General features: G+C 35.3%; 1 protein-coding gene across 1 annotated transcript in view; it reads right to left on the minus strand.

Moving 5' to 3' along the window:
• LOC145291437 (mitochondrial chaperone BCS1-like) overlaps positions 1–17,822 on the minus strand; it is a 30,918-nt gene extending 13,096 nt beyond the window's left edge. The window contains exons 1-4 of the mRNA XM_080137280.1: positions 17,534–17,822; positions 14,617–15,365; positions 7,958–8,113; positions 1,940–2,057 (exon numbers count right to left, since the gene is read on the minus strand). Coding sequence (XP_079993406.1) covers positions 1,940–2,057; positions 7,958–8,113; positions 14,617–15,349 — 1,007 coding nt within the window. The 5' untranslated portion in view covers positions 15,350–15,365; positions 17,534–17,822. The remainder of the gene's footprint in view (positions 1–1,939; positions 2,058–7,957; positions 8,114–14,616; positions 15,366–17,533) is intronic.
• Between the last annotated feature and the right edge of the window lie 3,548 nt (positions 17,823–21,370).

Consider the following 21,370-nt stretch of genomic DNA (forward strand, 5'->3'; position numbering starts at 1 on the left):
CTCTGAGCTTTCTCCTGTGAATCCGGCCAATCCAACCAACTGCCTGATTTTGTTGGCGTACACATCCACACGTTCACCAGCCCATCTAACCATAGTTATTTTTCTATATGCTGCAAACGCGTCATCAGTAAATGCCTCCTTTAATCGAGCCTCAATCTGGTCTATTTTCTTTTGATCGTCCTCCTCCATTTCCATGTAGAGGGCCAGTGCATCGCCTTCCAGGTATAAAGGTAGCAGACTCGCTACGTCATCCACCTGCTGAAGTTGTGCGACAAGTCTCACTTTTTTCAGCCACGCTACAACGTCTCCCTCGCCAGAGAACGGCTTGATAATATCACTGCTTATCCGCACCTTCGCCATATTCGGGCCGAAATAGCTTGAAACAAAAATGTAGTAGGCAAAAAAAAATAAATAAATAAATGTTCTGTCAGCAACAGTACAACTTCAAAATAGTCAATATCGCCCACCTCCAGAAGAGAGGGAATTCCTGTCCGTGATAACCGTGGTAAAAGAAGACACACTCCAATCGCCCGAAACACCCACCCACACAGTTTGCAGGACACTGCCGACTCGTCTCTAGCCTCCTGCTTTTATAGTGGCCGGGAATTATCCATTTGCATAATCACATGAGACAGAAACGTGATTTTCCGAGAGTTGCATGGGGTAAATGCTAATAAAAACCCCCGGACGCCATCTTGGAATTCTCTTTTTCCCCCCAACTGGTGACACAACAGACATACCCGAGGTAAGCTCTTTTTTCCCTCATTTTAGTTATTGCTGCTTCTGCTACATTTTATATAGACAAACAAAAGTTAAATATATTATCACTGTTATTTTATATAGACAAAGATTAAAAATTAAAAGCAACTTTTTGAATCATAAGAGTTACTTCCCTTGTATTATAAACATAAACATTCAGATTATTTACCTTCTAGTCGGCTTGGACACAAGGTCAGGTGATTTTGAGAAGTCAGTACACTAGGATAAATGCACTCTGGCCTACAAAAAATGCCTAAGTAATCTCACGAACATTCCCTGGTAGGGGTCTCAGGCGATTAGCAATAAACTAACCTCTTCATATTATTTGGATTATTTGAAGTACTTCAGGACCGTGGTGTAATGGGTAGTACTTGGTAAATTCAGTTGTAAGTGACACTCTTCTGGAGGTTGAAGTTTCAATCCTCAGTGCAAATGATATGAAGAATACAACTGTGAACTACATACGACTTCTACTCGGTCATGGCTGACAGAACAAGAACATTCTACTCCTGTGGATTAAAATTCTGTGCAAATTCCCAAGTTTGATAAAATATTCCCGAGTTTAACAAGATACACCTGAAGAACGTCAAAGGTTATGTCGGCAGAAATGTTGTGAAAATAACATTCAAGATGAGAACAATAGTACAAAAAAAAAAAAAAATTTGCGATAATACAAAGTATCAATCAATAGGAGACATTAGTTTTGATATGATGCTCATTCTAAACCTTATGTTTAAAATCCTTATTCTAATTTGGATCAAAATCTATTACAAGTTTTTGTTTCTAGCAAAATGCCTACAATTTGCAACTTAACCTTAAGAGGTCTTAAGAAGAAATTGAAATTAAGGAAGTTTTGCTTGTCTGATAAATATGGATCAAATTTAATGCAAATCTGAAATATTTGAATTTTCAAATGGGAAATTATTCTCCTAACAACACTTAAAAATGCTTCAAAGAAACTGAAATTTGAGGAATAAGTTTTAATTGATGTTAAATACTTATAGTCAAAATTCATTAAAATCGTTTGCCCAAAACAAAATTAAACTAAATATAACCCACATTATCTACTCTTATACCTATCAGCTGTGTTTCAAACTCCATAATGATCGGTTAATAACTCCTACAACAGGATGATAAAATTTTAAATCAAGAAAAAATATAAATTAATTTTGTGTCTTACCTTTCTAAATAATTTGTGGTCATGAACACAATTCTTCCCTCGGCAGATGCAACACCATCAAGGGCATTAAGCAATCCACTAAAAGTCAGTCGACCAAATCCTTGATAGGCTGCAGGGTCTGTGCAAATAAGAAAAACATGTTCGTTAAAAACTAGCTCTACTTATCCAGTGTTGCCAGGGTGGAAACATATTGCCAGATGGATCGCTCAAAAAAAAATAATTCAAAATATAAGTCAGGTCTATCATTTCTTTTTAAATGGGATTTTAAAAAAAGAAAAGAATGCCCTTATTTTATTTTGGATTTCAAGAAACAATTGAGCTGGCTTCTTCTTGAGCACAAACTGCTTCTCGAACCATCACATTTCAGTTTTGTCAATCTTGAGCCAGGTCGCAAGGTATGGATAACCATTCACGATTCCATCGCCAGTTACCAACTACTTGTAGGTCCAATAGTACCACCAGGCTATTCTTAATTTTTATCACCCAAGTCTTCAGCTTCCCACTGACATGTTTGCAATCAATTAATGATTGGAAATAGAAATGTTCAAAACCATTATTCGCAATCAATTGATGGTTGGAGACGAAAATGTTCAAAAGATGAATTTCATCATTCAAGATAAAAAAAAAACTCATTTTTTTAACAAAAAAAAAAAAAATTCCTTACAAACAATTATTTTTATAATTTATATGTGAAATAAAGATTTCTTTAAGTTTTTACACAAAACTTGAACTCAGCAGCCATTTTTTTTCTAAGCCGCTATGTCTACACATTACTGACAGTAATTAGTATAAGCTATGCTTTATCGCCTGTAATTAAACTGATATATAATTCATCAACTCTTTTGTAGATGCAACTTGAACAAAGTAGTTTGAGCACAAAAAAAAACAATTATTTTTGTCTTCGTAAAATTGCAAGAAATTTAATTGAAGAGACATTGGCAAAGTCACTATATTGTAGTGTGAGTTTATTGTGAAAAAGAAAATTTGTATAGGCATGAAAATTTTTTTTTATATTAAACATTATTATATCAAGAATCTTTTAGAGTTAAAATCTATTGAGAAATACAGATTTTGTATTGAGAAATACACATTTTAAATATGCAAACATTAGGTAAAGTTATCCAATGTGGTCCGAATGGACGATCACTTCAGATAACTTGTTATTCTTTACCTAATCTTTACATATTCTCAATAGATTTTAACTTGAAAAAATTCTTCATAAATTATATTTAAAAAAAAAAAAATATTTTCAATGTCTACACAGAATTTTTTTTCTTGCAATAAACTCACACCGTGATTTAATGGCTTTGCCAAGACCCCGATTATTAAAATACTCACGTAAAAGTAATCAAAATTATAGCCAAAGGACATAACTATGTCATGTCGCAGAGAAACAGATTTTGAAGGCTGTGGTGAACAACTATCTCGACAACATAAGGGATTATGCATGACATCCATGAACGGGTGGGGTTAATAGCTTATCTCTCGTAACAGGAAGTTAAAAAAAACAAAAAAATTAGTCAACAAATATAATGAATGGGCCGTGCTGAATGGTTAATCAATCATACGATTCATCAATTCTACTATTGTTTTGTCAGCAGAGCCGGGGGGAGGTACTTCGTCCCCAAAGCCACCAGAGTCTAGGTCAGGGGTCTTTAAATTACAGTCCATGGGCCAAATCCGTCGCACCAAAGTTTTTAATTCGGCCCACAAAGCTCTTATATAAAACATAAAAATATTCAGAAAAAATGTAAAAAATTAAAATGTGTGAAAATAATGTGGCATTTTTATTTTCGTTCAAAAAAAATGATTAAAAAAAAAATTAGGTATAGAAAACACGTCCAGGTCAATTTTGTTTTATTTTGGCCCATGTAGCTTTAAAAAGTCAACAATATGCCCTCCCTCCCCCTCCGTTTGAAAACTTTGAAGATCCCCCAAATTCTTAAGACAGCTTGTTCTCTGTTGTCTAAGGTGTATGATTCTGTGTAGTTCTAGGAGGTTTATCCTTCTAGGTTTTCCCTTCTCACCCTCTGAGAAGGGATTAGTTTTTTACTAACTACCTAAGAGACGCCTCTAGCAGGGAAGGCACTTTTTGCAGGCCAAAGTGCTCTTCCTCTAAGGATGCTGGTATTTCAAACCCCATTTGATAAACATCAAGTCAGATGCAGCAAGGAAGAGAGTATCTTAATATTGCAAACCTTGTATAAAAGATCCAATAAAATCTGTCATTCAGTTTCTTTTTCTGCCACAAGATGATCACAATTGTCCATTTCATGAGAGTTGAATGAGGCCCTGAAACAGTACATATTCTCTCCTGATAACCAGACATTATCTGGCGGATGAAAGAAAATACCCCACAAGTGAACCCCCCCCCCCCGGACAAATATGATTATATACAAATCTACAAGTGAATTAACTAAGAAGAGGAAGACCCTGAAATGGCCCATATTCTCTCCTGGAAGCCGAAATGGAATACTTCACGATTGAAAACAGCTAAAAAATATGATTATATACAAGCCTACAAGGTAAGCTGTTTCTTTCAAAACACAATATCCTCTGTTGTTCGTTTGCTTCATGGAGATTTTCTGCTACTGTTTCAGTAGCAACTTTATTCTTAGTCTCACTCCGCCACAGAGAGATGGAGATTGAACAGGTATGCTTGCTTGCTATGCCTTACCACTCATAAAATGTTTACATTCAGTTGTTTCAAAAAGACACATTTTTTTACTTGCTAACTTTTGCATGAAGAAATGGATTTATATTTATTTATATACTATATATATATATATATATATATATATATATATATATATATATATAATAAAATAAAGTCGATTTTTGCCATACATGTACAGTTTCAAACACTTCCTCAGCACTTAAAAAATTTCCTAAAGTGTGTTTTACAAAACTATGCATATATTTCACCCCTGTTTGCTAATTATTACATTTATTCTGAATAAAATGCTTCTCACAAATATGTACTTTCACAGAGAAGGTAGCAAAGCATGTAATTCTCTGTGACGAGCATGTGCAGAAACACCCAAGAATGGGGCGAACATGCTTTACTGGATATCCCTTGGAGTACAAGAATGCACTTGCTCAGGTGTAAATTATAGCCAAGGGATATAACTATGTCATGTCACAGAGAAACAGATTTTGAAGGCTGTAGTGAACAACTATCTTGACAACATAAGGGATTATGCATAGCATCCATGAAGGGGGTGGGGTTAATAGCTTATCTCTCGTAACAGAAAGTTAAAAAATCATTCAGCAGTGGCATCATCGATTGCTCATAGCACATGTGGTGAATTGTTTTATGAGGAGTTGGTGTGGTAGATTGCCTTACAAGGAGTTGAGAATTCATAGGCATTACAACATAAATCTTGCAAATTGGAATTACTGTTGAGTTATCTGCCCTTGTTTTTTTAGATCGTTTTTAAAATGACGGACAAGATGACTGCTCTTCAGATATTCATAAAATTTGATTTTCTTATTTAAAGATAAAACTACTTGATAAATTTACATGATTTTTGGAATATGATATTTTTGTTTTGTCACAGCTACATACATCATACAGAATTTTCTTTATTTTTGTTGGGTTTGTATTACTATACACATAGATTCGAAAAAGTTGTCAAAAAAACAAATATATAACAAATAAATATTATCAAAGGCAAGATAAGTTACTTTTCTACCAAACTGGATATAATTTTCGTGTTTTTATCCAATGTAACATGTTTATTCAGCTCGAAAAACACGCAGTCTTTACCGATGTATTGGACAATTCAAAATGGCGCCCGACTCTCTCTTTAACACGGGAAGTTTGGGAAAAGGTATTATAAATAATAAACTAGACAAAATACTATTAAAAAAACACCGAATATATGTCAACCTATGTCAGGGTGACATATATTGAGCAAATTTCTAACAGTATTTTGTTTAGTTTATTATTTATAACACCTTTTCCCAAACTTACCGTGTTAAACAGAGAGTTGGGCGCCATTTTGAATTTTCCAATTGATCGGTAAACACTGTCTGCTTTTCGAGCTGAATAAACATGTTACATTGGATAAAAACACGAAAATTATATCCAGTTCGGTACAAAAGTAACTTATCTTGCCTTTGATAACATTTATTTGTTATATATTTGTTTTTTGACAACTTTTTCGAATCTATGTGTACAGTAATACAAACCCTTTTTGTTTTTTGATATAGAGGGAATTCTGGACAAGACCATAAGGTTTACTATTCAAAAAGCCATTCTGGTTCTCATGCATTTTTTGACATGGATTTCTGTGACGTTGGCATGGGCTCTACCGACAGCTGATGAGCACCACTGGAAAAAGCCAAGCGAAATAAAAAACACTGGGAAACATAATTAACGAGATTTATTAAAAGAAAAAACAAAAATTAACAAAAATCTTACCTTAATTTCAATAAATAATTTTATTAATTTATTTTTTTAACTTTGAAGAAGTGCTGGCAAAAATATGCAAATATTAAAAATGTTTTGTTTTCTAAATATATTTGACAGATTTTCTTTTACCCAAGGTAAGAAATATATTTACATTTTTTATCTTTTCTTTAGGAAGAGGGAACTTATTAGAGAACAGGATATTACTATTAGATTCCTTTCTTAGCAATAACTGGGTTTCTATATTATCAGAACGAAATCACGGAAATCGTAAAACTGAATTCCACATGAAAACAATGGTATCTATGTATTCTTCGTATTTTTAAGATGATTATATCCAAAAATTATGAAAATCAATAGGGTAGAAAATTATTTATTAAAGAAAATAGAAAATAGAATTTAAAAAAAACCATACATATTTGCTTATGTAAGACACAGGAGAGTTCAAAAAGGAGGTAATTTTCCATTTTGATTTAAATGAGATGGCTGCAATTTTTCACCTGTTAACATGATTAAAGTTTTTTTTTTTTTTAATAATTCAGTATTATTCAGGTAATTTCGACTGTATAATTTGGAATCTAACATTGTAATTTATTAGAGTTGACAAAAAAAAATCAGTAGAAACCATTGTTTTTTATCTGAAAACTCCATTTATTGACTATAATATTTCGTTCTGATAGTGCAGAAGTGCCCAATAACAATGTTTCTTCAGGTGTCTGGATCAATTTCTCCAATTTATTTAGAAAGCTATCTGCTTCCATTTCAAAATGGATCAAATGCTCAGCCAAATGATTTGAAAAATAAAAAAGTAAAAATACCTTTTCGCCCTTCATCAATCTTCAAAATTATTTAAATACTTAAAAAAAAAGTTTATAATTAAACAAAATAAATCAACTAGTTTTTTTTTCTTTTTTTTCTGCTGGTGGTTCTCGTCAGCTGCAGGTCAAGCTACAGATCAGCACTTGGCTTTTTCTGGTGGTTCTTGTCAGTTGTCAGTGAAGCTTGCACCAATGTTGTGGAAATCTGGGTCAAAGATGCATGAGTACTGCCATTCTTAACATGGGGAGGGAGCTTTTAAAATATTTTGTACCATACAATTTAATAAACAAAAGACACCGTAAAAACTTAATTTAACTTGAAAATACTATCTAAAAAAGAGTATGGTTTATAAACTGCTCAAGCACCTTAAACCCATTAATTGCTTAACAATGATTTTCTTTATAAAAATAAAACTACCTGATCAATTTACATAATTTTTGGAATATGATATTTTCGTTTTATCACTGGTACATACCTCATACAAGTTTTTCTTTATTTTTGTTTTTAATATGGGGGGAATTCTGGACAAGAAATAAGTTTTTAATTAAAATACATTCACATATGACGATACAAACTCTTTTCCCATGTGGTCACAATCAACCAATGAAAAGAAAGCACCTTATCAACCAATGAAAAGAAAGCACCTTATCAACCAATGAAAAGAAAGCACCTTATCAACCAATAAAAAGAAAGCACCTTATCAACCAATAAAAAGAAAGCACCTCATCAATCCAAAATCAGTTTTGATGACACACTTACATAGAGAGGCTAAAATCGCAACTTACTTTCCACAGCCAAATCTCGACTCACAAAGGCAGCATCAACATCCTCCAATAGGATAATGCTCTGCTCAGGAGCGACAGTTAAAAGATGGTTGAGACGATCATCAGTCAAGCTACGTTCACTGAGATTCATCACACAAATATGATAGTCCAGTTCACCTGGAAGAGAAAATAAAACAACAAATTCTAAGCAAGGTGTCTCAGGATAGCACAATCAAGACTACCAAAAGAGAAGGCCTGTTAACTGAAAAATGATGTCATGCAATTTAGGCAAGATCTATAAAACAATGTTGATAATGAATGAGAGCTTTTTGAAAAAGAACATTCGAACATTTAATTAAAGGAAAGAAAGGAACAATTCGAAAAAATTTCAGTAATCTCAGCACAATACACACTGGGTGCATGTCTTGTGGCCTGCTGTCAACCAAAGCTTGGATCAAATTTGGTTGATTTTTTTTTTTTAAATTTATACTATATATGAATATATTAATGTTAGAATAATTAATCGAAATCAGGAATCGGAAAAATCAGAACCTTTTGAGGTAACGGGATTGGAAAAAAAATTGTACGTATTTTCTAATCCCAAAAATGATTCTTTTAATTTAATTTTTGTTTTGTAAACTTAATTTTCCATTAATGATCTTTTTTTTTTTTTTTTTTTTTTTTTACATGGGGGTCACCACTTATCAAGGCCCGGAGGCCACTCAGGGATAAGAGTTATTGCATGTACAGTAATCAATGAGATAGTATTGTAGTAATCATTAGTATTGGAGATTTGATAGAGTGTCTTACTTAAGGGGTGGTTTGTCAGGAATTTGTTTATGTTGGACTTGAAGACATCCAAGTTGTAGTCAGGTGGGAAACAGGCAAACGGAAGAGAGTTCCACAGTCGTGCACTTCTGAGAAAGAAGCTCTGCTCATGGAATCTATATTTGGATTTAGGCACAGATAAAGAGTGGGGAAAATTATTGACAGTAGTTTCAGCCAGACGGGTGTTTCTCGTGAAAGATTGGCGAAGGGGGACAAGAGATTGGAGCTCAGACAAGCACTTGCCATGGAAATAATGATAAAACAAAGACAGGCTCGCAACGTCTCTTCTGTGGGAGAGAGGCTGCAGGGAAGAGAAAAGGGCATTCCCCACTAAACCACAAAGTCTATTTTGTACTCTGTCAAGGCAGGATAGGCTGTTTTTAGCAGCTCCTGCCCAGATGTGGCAGCAGTACTTCATCCTTGGACGTACTTGGCTTTTATACAGATAGAGAATTGCATCAGTAGTGAGATATCTTCTGGAGCGGTAGAAGGATCCCACCATTTTCCCAGCGTCCTTGGCAACAGACCTGATGTACTTGTTCCATTTTAGATCAGAAGTAAAGATCAAACCATGGAGCCTCCCCAAGATGAGAGCAATCCATTTCAATTGATGCCAGATGGGGATCAGAGCGTTGATGATATAAAGATAGAAGCTTGGTTTTGGATGCATTAAAAGTGACCAGCCACCTCTTCCCCCACTGTACCACGGTCTCAAGATCAGAGGAGAGAGAATCAGAGAGAATTTTGTCATTTACGGCCTTTGATGTGTTGCCATAGATGGTCGTGTCATCAACATAGATGTCAACAAATGATTTAAGTATGTGTTTTGGGAGATCATTGATGTAGATCAGGAAGAGAGTTGGGCCCAGGATGGACCCCTGAGGGACTCCAGCATTAATACTGTGGGCCTCTGATTTCTGCCCATCAACCACTACTCTTATGAACCGATCGGAGAGAAATGATTTAATGATTGAGAAAACATTTCCAGTAATACTGTAGCTGGAAATCTTGTGAAGTAGGTCCTTATGCCATACCTTATCAAAGGCCTTCGCTATGTCAAGAGCAATTGTCCTGGAAAGGAAGCCTTTGTCAAGAGATTCACTAATCCTATGAGATATAACCTTTAGCACATCTGCTGTAGATCTTGCAGAGCGGAAACCATATTGCATGTCACTAAGAAGGTTGTTTCTGTTGAGGTGGTTGGCTACTTCTTTATTTAATATGGATTCCAACAACTTACTCATGACACACAGGAAACTTATTGGTCTGTACTGAATTCTTAAATACAGGGCATACTGATGAGGTTTTCCAGGGTGTTGGAAAGCACTTCTCCTTAAGGCAATGCTTAAACAGTTTTGTGAGTATGGGGGCAAGTTCTGGTTGGAGCTTTTTCAGCACTATAATTGGAATGCTGTCAGGGCCAGTTGCTTTACTGGAATCAAGGTTCTTGATTAGCTTGGCAATCTCATGCACAGATATTTGTATGTTGCATAGCGTGTTGTTTGTTATAGGAGGAAATACGGGGAGTTGATGGCCTTTGTCGCATAGAGTAGAGTTAGCTGCAAAGTTCTTGGCAAATAGTCTGGCCTTGTCTGATGCTGACGAGATGACCTCAGGTCCATTGATGATAGTTGGGATAGAACGCATGCTTCTGTTCAGGATCCTATTTGTTATTTGCCAGAACTGGTGGGAACCAAGCCGCTGCTCAGCTACTTTAAATATTTATTATTTTTAAACAACCAGTAAAACTAAAACGTATACGCCATCCCTCACCCACACACACAAGTGTATTTTTATGTTTGCGAAAATATATGCACATATTACATGAGATTTTTCATGATAGTCTGAAGATTTAAAACAGAGATAACTCATAAAATTCTGAATTTTTTTGATGAGGTATGAATGTTTGTATTATTTGGATTAATCGGACAATTGTTCTCATCGGACAATTGTTGTACAGATAGATGAAACCCATTGTCCGATTAACCCAAATAATACAAACACAACATAGCTGAATACTTAGAGATTTTAAAAGAATCAGAATTAGTAATAGTATTGGAATCGAGAAAAATATTGGAGTCGTCTTGTCACTAATATATACATACGAGGAGTGTGCAATAAGTAATGCTCCTGACCTACTTCCCATAGTAGTAGAGCAATGAAACTTGGCACAGTTATTAGTCTTTCTCTACATAGAAACACCCAGAGTTATGCATTTCTCCCATTGTTTGATGCAGCTCTGGAGACCGTTTTTGTAGAACACCCCAGGTTGGTCCTCCAACCACAACGTGACTTCAGAAATCAAGGCTGCATCATCTGGGAAATGCTTTCCTTTCAAAAACAACTTCATGGCTGCAAAGAGGTGAAAGTCAGAGGGTGCAAGGTCAGGAGAGTAGGGAGGATGGGGAACGATTTCATAACCACACACCCGTGCGAGTTATGGACGAGAGTGTTGTACTGCAGGAGGAGGGTACCTTTGTTGATCTTGCCCTGTCTCTTGATTTTGATAGCTTCTCTTAATTTCCTCAAAAGTGAAGCATAATAGACTCCTGTAATCATGGTACCCTTTGCCAGGAAATCTGTCATCACTACTCCATCCTGGTCCCAGAAGATTGTGAGCATGACCTTGCCAGCGGTGGGCTGCACCCTTGCCTTCTTTAGAGGTGGTGAGTCCAAGTGCTTCCACTGCATTGACTGGGCTTTGGTCTCTGGATCATAGTGATGGACCCAGGTTTCATCCTGTGTAATTAGTCTTTTGAAAAACTTTGACTCATCTTCTTGGCACATCTCCAAATTCATCCTCGAGCACTCGATGCGTTCTTGCTTCTGGAATAGTGTGAGCAACCTGGGAATCCATCTGGCAGACACCTTATGCATATGCAAATGGTCATGAATGATAGCTTCCACAGACCCTGTACTAATCTTGACATCTTGGGCTATTTGGCGAATAGTAATGCGCCGACCTTCCAAAATGGCAGCCTCAACTTGACGGATAGATGCCTCATCAATGGTAGAAGGGGGGGCGACCAGGTCTGGGAGCTGTTTCTACAGACTTCCGGCCATGTTTGAATTCATGATGTCAGCGTTTTACAAGGTCATATGATGGGGCATTATCACCATAAGTTTCTTTCATTTCATCAAAAGTCTTCTGTGGTGTGCGTCCTTTCAAATGCAAAAACCGGATCACTGCTCGACATTCAACAGGCTCCATTTCACACCTGACTCAGTTCAAACACCTGTAAAACAGAAACCACAATTAGTTCAGAGCTGTAATTTGCCACATAACCCGTAGAGATATAAATCATTGCACATGCAAAATTTCAGCTAGATCAGACAACTGGAAGTGGGTCAGGGGCATTACTTATTGCACACCCCTCGTATATATATATACATATATACACATATATATATATATAATAGCTTCCTTCAGTCTTGACAGACTATGGATACCCATTGTAAGGATACCTGCACGTGGAATTTTTGTGGCAAGAGTTGCGCAATCTCCAACAAGACCTTTCCTGAGTCAACATAGTTGATTACCAATGGCAAGTGGAGGTTCAGGACGACTGGAAACAATGCAGAGATAAGCGGAGAGCACATACAGAGCCTAAAATTCCCAAATGGTCACCAATCCGGTACTAGCGAGGATTAACGTTGCTTAACTTTGGTGATCTGATGAGAACTAGTGTTTTAACGTGATTATATATATATATATATATATATATATATATATATATAATCACGTTAAAACATATATATATATATATATATATATATATAATCACGTTAAAACGCTAGTATATGCTACATATATATAAATAATGGTTGTATAGATTGGTTTCCGAGAAGTAAATCCAATGGAACCCGTGTGATTATTAAAGAGTGCTCAATGGAAGACAGAGCTAGTATATAGTCTGTTTATTATACAAACATTATTGGTTACATATGTGCATACATGTTTCGGTGGAATCCTATATCAAGGAGTTGAATTAGGATTCCACTAAAACATGTATGCACATATGTAACCAATAATGTTTGTATAATATAAGCCTGACAAATCCTACAGTGGATGAAACGCAGAATATTCAGTGTAGCTTAATCGCCATATATATTTTATAAATTACTAACTAGCTCTACGTATTGAGCACTTTTGAAGTAAATACTTTAAGTTTACGCATAAATCTATACTTTCGTATATTAAATTTGTGTGAGTAAATGAAGTAGTTATATATATATATATATGTGTGTGTGTATACATATACAATTACAATAATATAAAATATACAGGGTGGTCACTAAAAAAGTGGGAAGTTTGTCAAACGGTAGTTTATTTTTACAATGAATAACTTTTATAAAGTCTTGTTGGTAAGAAGCAGCTGTTTCAGGACATTTTCAACAACATTATCAAACTGATGCTTTGTAATCATTGAAAAAATATTGATAACACAGCTAGACATTTTGTTAGTTTCCAAATCGAATTTTCACTCTTAAAATGAATAATCTTTGACAATTTAAAAGTTGTTTTTCTGCTGCCTCCGTCCATAGTGTGAATATCGAAATCGAAGAAGGGATTAAGCCAGGTGCAATAAAATTTACGTCATTAAATCTTCTGTTTTTCTAGCGACCACCCTGTATAATATGCCAATATGAGCCAAATACTCTTAAATATTTCATTAGAAAGAACCCAACAATGTGTTTGTACATTTATTCTTTTATCAATATTTTTGAAATAGTCTAAGTCACAAGTTAACATTTTCTTTACTATTTTTGTCTTATCTGGGCGAGCTCTTCGTCCGGATCCATGTGACTCTCTTTCTCTCCAGAATTCCTGTCTTTGATCAGCTGCCTCAAATCTTCAGGATCACAGTTGGCGTCATGTACAATTTGCTGAATGTACGTGGATCTAGGTCGTCCTATGCTTGTGCGGTGGAGTCCACAGCAATACATTTCTCACCAGCTCTTGCTTCCTCCTCTCGCAGTGACCAGCAAATTGTAGATGTCGCTCCCTCATCGTAGTAGATATGGCAGGTAGGTTGCTATAAAGTTGCTGCTTCGTGGGACGTTTTTGTAATTTGTTCCAAAAGTAGATAGCTGAAATCAGTGATCGAACAATTCCAAAATTTTTCCTGATTCAGATACAATTACCGATTATGTTTTTAGTTCCCAATTCCATTTTTTTTTAATCTCGAAATATTTAACTATAAAAATTAAAATTGAAATTAAAATTGCTTTTGATTTTTAAATTTTGGATTATCGGAAAAGCTCATGTACTACATGCATATATTTTCGCAAATGTAAAAAGATACTTCTGCGTGAGTGATCTAAACATTTTAGTTTTGTTGGTAATTTAAAATCAATGAATATTTATCATTAGTACCAGAAAATTAAAATTAAGTTTTAAAAAAAATGAAACTAGTGCACTTATTGATCTGTGCTGAAATAATAACGTTATTATTTAAAAAGCCATTCTTAACATGGGGAAGGGAGGGTGTTTTGTACCTATTCTGTACTTTAACCTTACAATTGAATAAAAAAAACATATCATCATAAAACTTTAATTAAACTTGGAAATAGGATTTAAAAAATAGCACGGATCAGTAAGTGCACTGGCACCAAAAAAATAAAAGAATCGTTTTTGGCATCAGAAAATAGGTGCACATTTTTCAGATGCCATAAAATGTTTTGATTTTTCTAATTGTCCCAACACGAGCTTGAATTTTAATGCCAAAACATAAAACATTTCTAAATGGATCATTGTATACAATTAATCGAGCATAAGTTGATATTGCATCAATAGTTGAGCCAGGTATGGCTGACAGTTTCTAATCAACGAATAAAAAAGACGTACGTACCTGCAAGTGCAACAATATAACTACTCTTGCCACAACCAGGTGGCCCATGGAGCAAATAGCCTCTGCGGTAAGGAATTCCCCGATCTGTGTACCATTTAGCGTTACTAATAAATTCTTTAACATCTCCCATCACTCGATCAGAAATACCAGAATCTAAAACCACAGAACTCAGTGGCCGTTTTTTCTTTGGGTATCCGAATTGCCGCCATTCTGAACCCATAGGTGTGTACATGACAGTTTTTCCAACTTGTTCTTGCAAAGCGATTGTCCGAGCTTCCTCAAGAATATCAAAAAATAAACTTCGATTCTGTCCGATAGCTGTGAGTGACACTGTCTCGAACGGTGTTCCTGTTGTGAAATCACCCATTGTTTTTTCGCGGTTTCTTTCTACTTTGATCCATGTGTTTCGATGCTTGAAAAAATGGTTGCCCGGACTTGGCATGAAATCAAACTTGGTGCTGATACGGCCAGCATCCGACTGCTCAAACATTGTGCGGACACTAAGGTGCTGTGACCGCATTGCTCGGTGGGAGATCCAATGGAGGAGCCAGTGGTAACTTTTATCTGAACTCGGCACCTCCATGCTGATTAGGTAATTACGCCGCAGCACAATGGCACCAACCTGGGCAAATTTTCGCAATGCTGCCATTCCTGTACCAACCCCGACAAGACCAAAGCCTGCACCAAAATAGGGATTGCTTCCTAAGGATGCTACAAGTTCTGCGATCGTCATTCTTGAACATTAGAGTCTGTAAAAAAGATCAAGAAAGACAAACACCTTAGAATACATGAATAATTAATTTCATATATGTCAGCATGTATGTTTATAGATGTATCTGTCGCAATTTATGTTCATTGTGAACATTAAGCCAAGGAGTTTGAAGGAAGTACTTTCAGGGTAATGTATCATTAATTATAGCTATTGGTGGTTGAGAGGGTTTCTTGTAATTATTAAAGGAAACAAGCTTAGCAGCATTGAATGTCACCATCCATTATTGTCTCCAATTCCACTACTGATTGGAGGTCTTCCTCTAGGGTTTCCGCCATTTCTTTGGATATGTATCTTCGTTTGGCATTATGAAATCAAATGAAATAAATAAGGGGGAGGATAATTCCAATCAAAGCGTCGACGTCAAAAATAAATACAGTGTATTAGTAAAATCGCTTAAATTGTAAATTTTTATTTTCTTAGTTAAAAAACAAAAACAAAAAAAAACTTGATCGATTTACAAAATTTTTAGAATATGACATCTTCCTTCTGTAGCGCGTATGTGTGCCATACAGACTTTTCTGGGCGCTATTTTACAATTTGTCATTATGCAGAGGGAGATAACTTTCGTTTACTAAGAGATTCATTTATTTTTTCATCTTATAATTTAGGACGCTCGGTTCAGTGATATTTATTTTTTTTTATTAAATCCAAATATAAAAAAAGCTGCGATTAATTTTTTTAAATATAACAAAGTTGATAACATTAATAATACAAAATGTAGTCTTTACGCGACTAGTAAGAGAATCGTTTCATCATTTACATCGCTAAAACCAACGATATTTTCAATAGATTGAAAACATTTAAAAAAAAAAGATGTATGCATCGAGCGTCCTAAATTGAGATGAAAAAAAAAAAAAAAAAAATGAACGAATCGCTTAGTAAACTGGAGTTGTCTCCCTCTGAACAATGACAAATTGTAAAACAACGCTAGCAGTGTCAGAAATTTCGTGAAAACTATTGAATAATTCCACCCGCTATCTTTCGAAGCTTATAACTCCTCGAAAAATGTAATTCAAGCCCTAATTTTTTTTTCAATTAAAGGAGCAAGGACCAAGGTTTCATTAAAAAAAAAACAAACAAAAAACAAAAACAAACAAACAACGTGGTTTAAAAAAAAGGTTTTAAACTTCGGACTTTACAGGTAAATTTCTAAAAAACACCTTTTTGTTTTAAATTTGAATATATTATTTATTGATCTTTTATCTTCAATTTGTGATATATAAAACTTTGGTACATAAATTAATTATTTACTTTTTAATAGACATTTGAAAATGGGGGGGGGGGGGGGGGCGTGAATTAAAAAAAAAAATGTTTGTCTAAAATATTATATTCGATTTATTGGAAACAGCATAAAATTTCACATTGACCCTGGAAATATCGAAAAATAGAATCAATAGAAAAATTTTGATAGATTTTTAAAGTTTAAAAATTGAAAAATACTGAACTCGTAACATTCAATTAATTTCATTACTATTTTTAAAAAAATATTTCTATTACTTTTTATACAACTTTAATAGTTTATTTTGGAAGTATAATCCATAAAGAAAATAAACAACCCACCTTTAAAAGAGAAATTACGAGTTTTTTTTAAATATTTTATTTGCAGTTTCGTGTTAGGGATGTCAAAAATTCCTACAAAAATTCTGATACACCTAAAATAGCGCCCTTTTCTGTATTTTTTTTACTTTTAATTGCCGCCATAAGTGCCAATTTGAATGCTGCACCAAAACGACAATTCAAAACGTTCCTCATAACCTCAACATCTACAACTTCTATCCGATTATGGTTGACGGAACGAGAAGAATTACTCTCCTGTGTATTAAATAAAAATTCAGTTCGAAATCCCGTAGAGATTCCTATGCTCGACCTAACGCACCTGAAGAAGGTCGGAGATTACATCGGTTGAAACATTGTTTCTGTACTGTGATAAGGATGCGTACAAAACTTTCCGACCAGCGATCATTCTGTTCATCATCACAGTAAATATCGATCATAACAACCAATTGAAAAGATATAAATGTATTTTTAAAATACGGATGATGAGAGAAACTGTAAACATTGTAACATTCTCGCCGTGAAAAATCCGATTGAAACAAATTGATATATATATATAAAGTTTTCCGAAAGCAAAATTTTAATTCTTACCTTTTACTCCTTTTTTTTAAAAATTATTACTTTTTAAATTATTTATTTTAAATGTTGTCATTCATGAATGACACCATTCATTCGACGAATGTGACCGGCGTGTGTTGTTGTTGTTAGCTCGATTAGTCACGTCTGCTTCAACATAGATTTTTTTTTTCGCGTTTTTTCGATGCGTATAAACTAAAAAAAAAAAAAAAAAAAAAGATCAAAACCAATAACTTTTTTTCCCTATCTCACGCCTTGGTAATATTTGGCAATACGGTATATTTACTCATTGTAATCATCCATGTACCGGAAGTAGACGGTGACAAACCAATATCGCACCCCCAATGAAAAAAATTCTGAGTTGTTTGTTTTCCGTATTAACTGTAAACAATAAACATAAATAAAAATATTTGTAAACTGGTTTGTTTTTGTAAAACATGTTTCGGTAAATGTTTACTTTAACTACAACAGAACACCAACCAATAAAATTTGTTTTTCAAAGGTTTTCAGGGTCGCTGACAACGAATCTGATATTCAAAACCGTCGCAAATTTACCGTTTGCATGGTATTAACCCCTGAACCCTCGCACTATTTTGTGCCAACTCACCGCCATCGTTTATGCAATTCTTACATGATGCGTTCGCGCATGGACGCGCGTACTAAGGTGACTTGTTACATCGCGGAAGAATTTTTTAGCAGACATTTGAAATAACAAGTTTTCAGAAACAAAAAAAAAATGCGGTTCATTTTTCTGTGTTGCGTAGTTTTTGATGCTTTTTTAATTGATCTAAAGAATTAAGTTTTTACGAGCGATTTACAAAAGCGTTTTTATTTTTTATTTATTTTTGAGGGGGGGGGGTTATTTAATGTACATCATGAACCGCATTTTTTTGTTAGAAGTAAGTAACGCGCCGGCATACACCGAGCAGAAGAACTGTTTAATTTTTCACAAAAAATTCTATTTACATTGGAGGGTAGGGCGGTGGAGGGACAGGGGGAACGGGTGGTGTCGCATTGGAGGGTCAAAATACTGTTAAAAACCCGACGAATATATGTCAGCCTATGTCACTGAGCGAGTTTCTAACAGAATTTTGTCTGTTTTTTTATTTATAACTCATTTTCCCAAACTTACCGCCTCAAAGAGAGAGTCGGCTGCCATTTTAAATTTTCCAATACATCGGTAAACACTGTATGTTTTTCGAGCTGAATAAACATGTTACATTGAATATAAACACTAAAAAAATATCCAGTTAGGTAGAAGAGTAACTTATCCTGCCTTTGAAAACATTTGTTATATATTTGTTTTGTGACAACTTTTTCAAATCTATGTGTATAGTAATACAAATCCGTCCGTTAATATATATTTTTAAAATATTTGAATAAACATATTTATTTGAAAAAAAAAACAAAAAAAAAAACAGGGAAGGTAACTGAAGTCTGTCTTGATACAATGGCCCCCTCCCCCAAATAATGGCGATCAATCGATCGTGAAATCATGAAAGTACTTGTTTTTTTTTTGGGGATATTTTTTACGACGTGTCCCAGCGTAGTATAAACACCCCCCAACCATCCCATGTTAAGAACGGCTTTCGGAATAAACATTCCCAACCTCCTCCTGTTAAGAACGGTTTTCGAGGTTGGGTTTTTTTTATTATTCCGAAAGTCGTTCTTAACGTGAGGAGGTTGGGGTGTTTATAATACGCTTGGGCACGACGTAAAAATTTACCGTTTTTTTGTAATAATATAGTAATATGTTACTAATTGTGACATGGCAATTAAGTTATCTTGGGTCCCCAAAATCAACAGAGATTAGAGTTAGGCTATTCCTGTAATAACCTGTTTCCTGTTGATTTTACGAGGGGGGGGGGTAATTCTGTGCATGTTCTACGAAGTCCACGCTTCCAGGCTTTGCCTTCTCTCTTTGAGAAGAGATTGGTTCATTGCAAATTGCCTGAAGCGCCCTTACTAGGCAAAAACACTAGAGGATGACCTCCAATCTGTAGTGGAATGGGGACATAAAGGGATGGTCACATTCAATGCTGCCAAGACTAAACTGGTTTCCTTCAATAATTACAAGAAACCTTCTCTGCCACCAATAGCAATGGCCAGTGACTCCCTGTCTGAGAGTACACCTTTCAAACTGCTTGGCCTAACGTTCACAGGAAACATGAGCTGGAACAATTATATTGAAAACATTGCCAGGGCCGCTGCGAAAAAGGTAGGCTCTCTCTACCGTGCTAGAAAACTACTGACACCTGAAAGTATCCTGTACCTGTATAAGGCCACCATTCGCCCATGTATGGAGTATTGTTGTCACATTTGGGCTGGTGCATCTGCTACTAGTCTCTCGCTCCTAGACAAGGTTCAAAAGAGAGTCGCCAATCTGATGGGCCCTGAACTGGCATCTAAGCTTCAGCCCCTGTGCCATCGACGAAACGTTGCATCCCTCTGCCTGTTCTACAAGTATTTTAATGGTGAATGCTCTGACGAACTGCAGACACTTGTGCCCCCACGACGTAGACACCCTCGACAAACCCGACAGGCAGCTAAATCCCACCCCCACACAGTAGAGATCCCTAGATGTAAAAGATCTTTCTACTCCAGTAGTTTCTTCCTCAGAACCGCTAGACTCTGGAATTCCATTCCAGGTTCTTGCTTCCCTAACTGTACTGACATGCAGAAGTTCAAGTGCAACGTGAATCGACATCTTGCTGCCCAAATCCCTACATAGTGCCCCAGTAGTTGCTGCCCCTGATAGTAGCCCCCTACACCAAAGTGGCAATGTGCCTTGTTTGGGGTGAAAATGTAATTAAAAAAAAAAAAAAAAAGCCGACGGGGCTGCCCAGGCACTTTTTATGGTTCAGAGTGCTCCTCCTTAGGGGCGCTTACTTCTCGATTCCATTTTCCGACCTTTGTGTTACAGTTCTTGCAGTGGGAGAGAATCAAACAAGATATTTTATAATAAATACATTTAATCAGTGCGTTATTCTTAATAGTTATTTAAGTACAAACTTTTGTCTTCTTCGGATTCCTTAGCTTTATATGTACGTAGCCTTATTTTCGTATTTTCGATCAGTTATGTCTAAATGATAGAGATTTCATGCTTTTATTACAGGCTAAGTAAAAGCCCATGATCGGTCAAAGGGAGATAATTCTGTATGAAATAATTATTGCATATACTAAACCTGAGTTACGTTTCTTTCCCTAAGCCTTTTTTTTTTTTTACACAGTGATCACCACTTTTCTAATATATTTTAATTATACAAAATGCATGTTAAAATATTCCTCTAATTAGCCGTAACTTATAATGAACTCACCAATTGATCCATATCTTACTACGTTCGTATGTGTCAATTTCACCATTTTTTACGATATGCTGTTTCACATGCCTTTTTGTTTTAAACTCTATCACGCAGAGAGAGAGAGAGAGAGAGAGAGAGAGAGAGAGAGAGAGAGAGAGACAGACAGACAGACAGACAGACAGACAGAGACGGAGACAGACAGGCAAACAGACAGACAGGTGTCAATCAAAACTCAGATTGGAATTCGTGTGATTGCTTTTTTTTATATTTTTATTTTAATTTATGCTATATATATTTATATATTAGCGTTAGAATAAGTAATGAAAATCAGGAATTGGAAAAATCAGAACTTTTTGAGGTATCGGAATCGGAAAAAAATTGTACCTATTTTCTAATTCCCCAAAACGCTTCTTTTATTTTTAAACTTAATTTTTGATTGCTCTTTTTTTGTTGTTTTCAAGTCCAATGTAAATAAGTTTTGTTTATCCATCCTCTTAAATAACTAAGCCCTACCCAAGTTCCACTATCATCACGGAGTTGTCTCACACTT

The sequence above is a fragment of the Euprymna scolopes genome, chromosome 12 (genome assembly GCF_053919585.1).
Source record: "Euprymna scolopes isolate OS-2025 chromosome 12, ASM5391958v1, whole genome shotgun sequence".
Classification (NCBI taxonomy): Eukaryota; Metazoa; Mollusca; class Cephalopoda; order Sepiida; family Sepiolidae; genus Euprymna; species Euprymna scolopes.